Raw genomic sequence first — 7,500 nt, forward strand, 5'->3', positions numbered from 1 at the left:
TCCATGTAGACACCAAACTGTATAGCACCACACAGACAGACAGATCAAGAGATGCTTGCTTCTGGAACTCCGGTTTACAGATATGTAGATATTTTTTGTAAACGCTTACTTTATCACCTTGGCCCTTTCGTTCATATGTAACTTTCCCAGAAAACAGCTAGTCCCATGGCGAGTGATTCCATATACCCTGCATATTTCTGTTGACAAAACAATTGAGCTTTCTTTTATCATTGTGTTGTCTTAACAGGATCAAATGTCTAACCAAGGTCTAAAAATCCTGAAAATGTCTGTCTGCTTGCATTGCAGAGCTGATTTCACCAATTTGCCAACCTAGCTGCCTGATGATCTGGAAATAATCATTACATTGCCATTAAATTAGCATCAGCTGGTGTTCAGAATTAAATAAATATGCAGCAATACGCAGCCCAGACAGACAGAGGTCGAGATGCTTCAGACCTAAAATTTGTGAAAATGCATTCCCCTCTGTCTGCTCCAATTGCACAGCTGATTTCACCCATTAGCCAACCTAGCTGCCTGATGAGCTGGATAATAATTAGCCTCAGCTAGGGTTCAGATGTTGTTGACTACATTCTCTGTAAAGGTGCTTTGGATATACATGGGTTCCCAGTGTTTGTAAACATGATGTTATGAGGAGGGGCAAGACACTGGCAGCCAACCACGTCAGCTAATTTTTTGACCGACAGCAGTTTCCAACAATCAGAGGTTGAGTTGTAAGCAGATACGTTCGCGCAGTCAGATTAAAACAAAACTTTAGAACCCATGTATAAAGTGTCTGCTATACAACAGATAGAGTCTAGACTAATAGGCCTATCCAAAGAACCTGAACATAGAACATGTAGTAAAATACAAAGTAGTAAAGTGATGTAATGTAATGCAATTTAATGACGACTAGATACTGCACCACTGACCGAGGTTGAGATCTATTTTCCAGGACCTAAAAAAATCCTAAAAATGTATTCGAGCACTCGACCTGCTCCTGTAGCACGGCTGATTTCACCCATTAGCCATAGCTGCCTGATGAGCTGGATGATCATCATTAGCATCAGCTGGAGTTCACTAAACGGCCGCATGCAAATTGCACAGCAGGGAATTTGTATTACTTTCAAAAGTCAGGATCTACAACTGTATAAAGTAAATCATGATGAAAAGTGTCCTCCAGCCTAAGGGCTCTTCTTTAGTGATCCGTCTACAACTCCTTCGATGACTCTCAAGAGACCAGTTAAGGGTTACGGATGAGTCTGGGGCCCCCCACACCAGTGGGACTTGCGCAAAGTGACTGAAAAATGTTGAAATGGGTTCACTGACACGAGTTCATCTCACACTTTGGGCCGCTGACAGCTTTGACTGGGCCTGTAACAAAACCATCACCAAGACCCCCTCTCTCACTGCATACAGTGTATAGTCTAGGCACCCAATGCTGGGCCCCGCTGTCTAGCTGGGCCCAGGACAACTGACCCCTTTGTCCCCAACTGTTGGCGAGCCTGCTCACACTGCTTTGTTCATCACTAGTTCTCCCCACCTCCCTTATTACCCAGTGACACCACCCTAACAGCCCATGAAATCACTCAGCTCAGCTGCACTCCGAAAAATGTCACATCAACACAATGTGCCACGCGCCCCGCCACGAGATATTGTCCCCATAACCCAGCAATGGGGTCGTAAGTAACCAAATACAGGCCATAGCCTCTGACGGTTCCCATATTAAAAAGCCGATAGATGTTTATGGACAAGGCTGGCTTATTGGGTCTCTCTTGTGCTCTCACTTCCTCCATCTCTTTCTCGCTCTCTCTTTCACCATCTCTCTCTCGCTCTCTCTCTCTCTCTCTCTCTCTCTCTCTTCACTTGTGCAGTCTCTCTGTCTCTCTCTCTCTCACTCTCACTCTCACTCACTCTCCCTCTCTCTCTCCCCCCCCCCTCTCTCTCCCCTTGTGCAGTCTCTCTCTCCTCTCTCTTGCACTCTGTCCGTTTCTCCCCGGTTCTCTGTCTCCTACTCTCTCCCTCTCTCTCTCTCCCCTTGTGCAGTCTCTCTCTCTCTCTCTCTCTCTCTCTCTCTCTCTCTCTCTCTCTCTCTCTCTCTCTCTCTCTCTCTCTCTCTCTCTCTCTCTCTCTCTCTCTCCTCTCTCTCTCTCTCTCTCTCTCTCTCTCTCTCTCTCTCTCTCTCTCTCTCTCTCTCTCTCTCTCTCTCTCTCTCTCTCTCTGGTCCTGGGATCAGGGCCAGGTTATGCTTTATGTGTCCATGCCTGAGGTGAGGAGGCTGCTCCCTGCCCGCCTAAACTTTGGCGACCTGACACAACAACAACCACCAAAAAACAACAACAAACAACTCAGCCAAAAAAACGAACCCAGCAGAAGAAGAAAGGAGATGAAAGGCTCCAGGCGCAAAGTGTACCAAAAGTGTAAAGCGGGTGATGGAAAGATAATCACTAAAACAGTGACAGCAGATTCTGATGCCCGATCACAATGAATTACACAAGTACGAAGAAAAACCACAATGGACATACTCTTGGGTAGCAGTCTAGTAGGGACTGCCGAAAGCAGGTTTAGTGGCTTACTTGGGTGTGTTGAGTCAGAACAAGTTGCAAACTTCCGAAAAGTAAAGCACCGTGGTTTTTCTTTTTTGCTGAACAAAAGACAAATTAACAAGGCACTCTGAACTTCTTTGGGAAATGTCTTAGGGCAGCAATCTAGTCAGTATTCCAGAAAGCTTGTTTAATCACTTGCTTACTTGGGTATGTTAAGTCAGAACAAGTTCTAAACTTCCTAAAAGCATAGCACTGTGGATTTGCTTTGTTTACAAAAATAAAGATTTAATGACAAGTGAGGCAATCTAGTGGCTGTTTCTGGATAGCAGGTTTAGTCACTTTCCTTCACTTACTTACTCGGGTCGGTTTAAGTCAGAGGACATTGTAAACTGCCTAAAAGCAGAGCAATGCGGATTTTAAAGAACTTAAAGAACTTTACGACTCCCTCAGTCCAAACGTATTTGGGTAAGTCACAAAACCATGATGGAATCACACACACACACACACACACACACACACACACACACACACACACACACACACACACACACACACACACACACACACACACACACACACACACACACACACACATACACGCACACACACACACACACACACACACACACACACACACACACACGGGCAGGCAGGCAGGTACTCACAAAATCACTCGCACACTCAATCACGCACTCACTCACACACTCACTAACGCACATGCGCACATCCGTGTTTAATTCAGGTCTAATGGACACGTCACAGTCTCCTAAAAATAAGTAGTAAAAACATGTGTGTATCTTTGGGCTGAGGATGTATAAACTGCTTATAAAAACACAACACCCACGCCGGTAGCTGCAGGGTCAAGTGACCAGTGGCGACCAGTGAGATCACCCCGTCTCTCTGTGTAGATAAAGGGTAGAGGAGGTTCATACAAACAAAACCCAAACCAAAGAAAACACCACACCCTCCATTCAGCCATCCCCCCTGGCTGGCTTATTAGACATCCCAGAGGATCACATGTACTGGTTATGGTGGTTGTGTGTGTGTGTGTGTGTGTGTGTGTGTGTGTGTGTGTGTGTGTGTATCAGTCTTCATGCAGGTGACATGCATGTATTTCTCTCTCAATGCAGTGGGTCCACTTGACCAGCTACACGAGAGAAGAAGAAGAAGACTAGAAAACAAGAAGACAATGGCAGCATGTGAAAGTGTGTGTGTGTGTGTGTGTGTGTGTGTGAGAGAGAGAGAGAGAGAGAAAGAGAGAGAGAGAAAGAGAGAGAGAGAGAGAGAGAGAGAGGGAGAGAGAGAGAGAGCACGAGTGAGTCAGTGAGAGAGTGAGAGAGTGAGAGAGACAGAGAGAGAATTTGTGTGCCTGTGCGTGTGTGTGTCCGTACTGTATGTGTCTAAGTGTGTATGGGTGTGTGTGGGTTTGTGTGTGTGTGTGTGCACGCGCACACGCACAATCAGGACTTCACAGAACTTGACGTCCCAGCCTTACCTGTCACAGTGTGTGCCCACGGCCCCAAAGGAGTCACATCCGCATGCCAGGCAGCCGGTGGAGCCGTTGTTGAAGTATCCTCCCTCGCACACGTCACAGAGCAGCCCCGCGTAGCCCTCCAGGCACACACACTGGCCCGTCTCCAGGTGGCAGTCGGTGGGGTCCAGCGTGCCCTCCGCACTGCAGTTGCACCGGAGCTCTGGAAAACACAAGGGAGAGGATGCACATCAAGATTCAGTTATTAGTATCTCGCCATCACGTTTTTTTAAATGTTTTTTTTATGATGATTTATAACTATAGCAACCATTTACTATCCCCGTTTAAAACAAAAAAATTGAACAACAATACAATAAATTCCATAACCAAACAATAACATAGCTTCACATGCATATCTGTTATACATTGAGAGACATTCAATGGTGACATGCCGGAATATTATAATCATCTGCTGTGTGTTGCCTCCTCTGTTGTATCTCAAAGCAACACCATCATATATACTTCATAGAGGTAAGCTTTACTGCAGGGCTATCAATCAAAACAGACCGACCATTTCATACCTCACATAAAACGAACGTGAGAAGCCCTACTTAGCGTGCTATTACAGCGAGCCATCCTGGCTGTAAAAGTGTTATATGTTTGTTCACATGCATACTGACGTGCACGTTTTAAAGGGGATATTTTCCACGTGCTGCTCTCTCTGAGCTGCTGGATGAAGACACATCAGCCTGTTATTTAATGTGTGTTTATTTTGCACCGAGACGTGAGGAGAAACAGAGGTCCCTCTCTCTGTTTTATGTCTTGGATACACACAGTACATTCTGTAGAGTTAATTCATCACTGATATGGTCAAATTTAGCACTCCTAGTTGAGTTGAATTCACACTGCCAACTCTATGGTGTACACACACACAGTAATGGGGTACCAGTGGAGACAAGCCCTGCATCTTCTGTGTCACCACTTAGGCTCCACAGTGCAAACAGCTCAATTAAACAAACCGGATTGTGTGGATAAAATGCTAAAATATGCCTCAAGTTGACTTTATTGTGCAAATCCCAAGATAAATCAAGACGATTCAGAAAGCGCTTTGTGGAAAGTGTAATAAACTTGCAGTGGCATTTAAATATGGTGGCATTTAAATAAGGAAATCAGACTGGGGGTTGCAGGCAATGAAGCGTCTTCCTCCCTTTCCATGGGCTAGGCTTTTTATGCCCTTTAGAAAAATGCATATGTGAATATTTCACAAAGAAAGAAATCCGAAAAGTAGGGAAAAAGTTGAAGGAGCCACAGCAATAAAAGTGAGCTAAAGCAACCACCAACACTCCACCCGCACTCCAAAACCAAATTTGCACCATCCCCCCAAAACGCCTGCATGAAAACGCTTCATTAAGCACTGGTGTAACAGGAGGCCAGAGAGGAAATGAACGCTATCAGACTCTAATAAGGTGCCAGCGGAGGTCAAGGCAGTTTGCTGGCTGTGGCCCAGGAATGCTGAATCTTGTCAGGCTGACGAGTGGAGGAGATGTGCCGTCGACACCATAGCACCTCTGGCTTCTGCATGAGAATAGCTATAGCTGCTGCCATTAGGTTGCTCTCCGAGGGATTTTTCTCATGAGCTCCAGCAGTATTTAATAAAAAGGGCCAGGTTGGGACTTGCCAGCCGACAGAGTATGTGTGCCCAGGGGCCTGGAAACCCAACGATCCAGACTCAAAAGACTCAGGGGCGTCACAAGGGAGCAGATGTAACGGAGAGGAGTTTCCAGCTCCTGTCAAGTGGTGGTTGTTCTCAGAGATGCATCTGGTCACCAAGCTAGGCAGGCAGTCGCTTGGAGCCCCCAAACCACTAGATAGTGAATAACAACTCACAGGAGTGGCATTTTTGATTTAAATGTTGATTCCTCTGAATTTCCAGTTGGGGCCCCAGCTGGCTCTAGAGTCGCCCTGGCTGTCCTGTTGTCGTGGCCTACCTGTCGAGCTGAGCTGCAAACCACTTCTGGGTCCAGGGTCAGAGGTCAGGGGTTAGGGCAGGGGTGTGTATTGAAAACCTGTAGTCTCAGCCCCTTGCAGCAACTTTGTAATGGGCTAGCTATTTGGGCTAGCCATATGTTTGACACCCCTGGGTTAGGGGCTAGGGCTATGGTAACAGGCTACTAGTAACTCATGTAGACAGAAGAGGCCGATTCGACAAAAGTGTAGCCAGGGAGTTTCTCTGGGCAGCAGAACACGTCGTGGAAATCCACCAAGGCCTTGTTGGCATCATAGAGAGCACTGAAACCATAGGAATGCAGCTCAGGGGGGAGGAAGAAGGAGAAGGAGAAGGAGAAGGAGAAGAAGGAGAAGGAGAAGGAGAAGAAGAAGAAGAAGAAGAAGAAGAAGAAGAAGAAGAAGAAGAAGAAGAAGAAGAAGAAGAAGAAGAAGAAGAAGAAGAAGAAGAAGAAGAAGAAGAAGAAGAAGAAGAAGAAGAAGAAGAAGAAGAAGAAGAAGAAGAAGAAGAAGAAGAAGAAGGAAGAGGGAAGAGGGAAGAGGGAAGAGGGAAGAAGAAGAAGAAGAAGTACCCCTGTGTGGAACACGGCTACCATAAGTTCTTCAACAGTGCGGTTTCTCTAGAAGGCTCCTCAGCCAGGTCCAGGAGTCAAGTGAATTTGCAGATTTTACAGATCTGAGTCAGAAACCAGGCTAATGTTCTGCAAGACACATCTTGTTAAGCGAGCGAAGAAAATTGAAAGGCTGCCAACACTTCTATGTTCAATGTTCCATGACTGTTCAGTTCCCTTGAATTTCCACCGAAAGAGAAACAGTGGCCCGGCCCACACACCCTATTTAAAAAAAACTGAATGCGGGTGCTTCTACAGTACATTCCACGTTCCGTGGAACAGCAGGTTCTCCCATGATTTACAAGGAACACTGGAGACAGGCAAAAGGATGACAAGTCCAAACTTGCAGAACGACCAACTGTCATACTCATACGGCCTACTGCTACAGCCGACAGGCAAGGGTTGGGCTGCATGAGCACATAAAGAAAAACTCTTGCGCCGACTGCTTCAGGTGAGAAAGATCTCATCTCGTACATCATGGCGGCCTCCATTTTAATGGTGTTATCTTGCGACTGGCGCAGACATAAGGCACATGAATCTTTTTTAATGCTTCCACGGGCAATGTTCTGTGACTAGCAAGTTTCCCCTGAATTGACACTTAAAGATGAAAACGCGGGACACAGCAGTGGGGGGAGGGGGGTCGAAGACACCAGACTGGTTGCCGGGGACTTACGAGTAGAGCCTCATTAATGCCTCATTAATTATTTAACAGGCATTTATTAAAGAAGGACCATCAGCAGAGAAAAGGATGCATTTAATGATGCAGAGTAAAAAGTGAGAAAGAGAAGTCGAGAGAGAGAGAGAGAGAGACAGAGAGAGAGAGAGAGAGAGAGAGAGAGAGAGAGAGAGAGAGAGAGAGAGAGAGAGAGCT

The 7,500-nt window shown here is 46.1% G+C and overlaps 1 protein-coding gene across 1 annotated transcript in view; it reads right to left on the bottom strand.

Moving 5' to 3' along the window:
- The window catches only part of si:dkey-220k22.1 (multiple epidermal growth factor-like domains protein 9), a 196,704-nt gene that overhangs the window by 142,986 nt on the left and 46,218 nt on the right, over window positions 1-7,500 (bottom strand). The window contains exon 2 of the mRNA XM_063210415.1: window positions 4,039-4,237. Within this exon, the coding sequence (XP_063066485.1) occupies window positions 4,039-4,237 (199 nt within the window). The remainder of the gene's footprint in view (window positions 1-4,038; window positions 4,238-7,500) is intronic.

The sequence above is a fragment of the Engraulis encrasicolus genome, chromosome 11 (genome assembly GCF_034702125.1).
Source record: "Engraulis encrasicolus isolate BLACKSEA-1 chromosome 11, IST_EnEncr_1.0, whole genome shotgun sequence".
Taxonomy (NCBI): domain Eukaryota; kingdom Metazoa; phylum Chordata; class Actinopteri; order Clupeiformes; family Engraulidae; genus Engraulis; species Engraulis encrasicolus.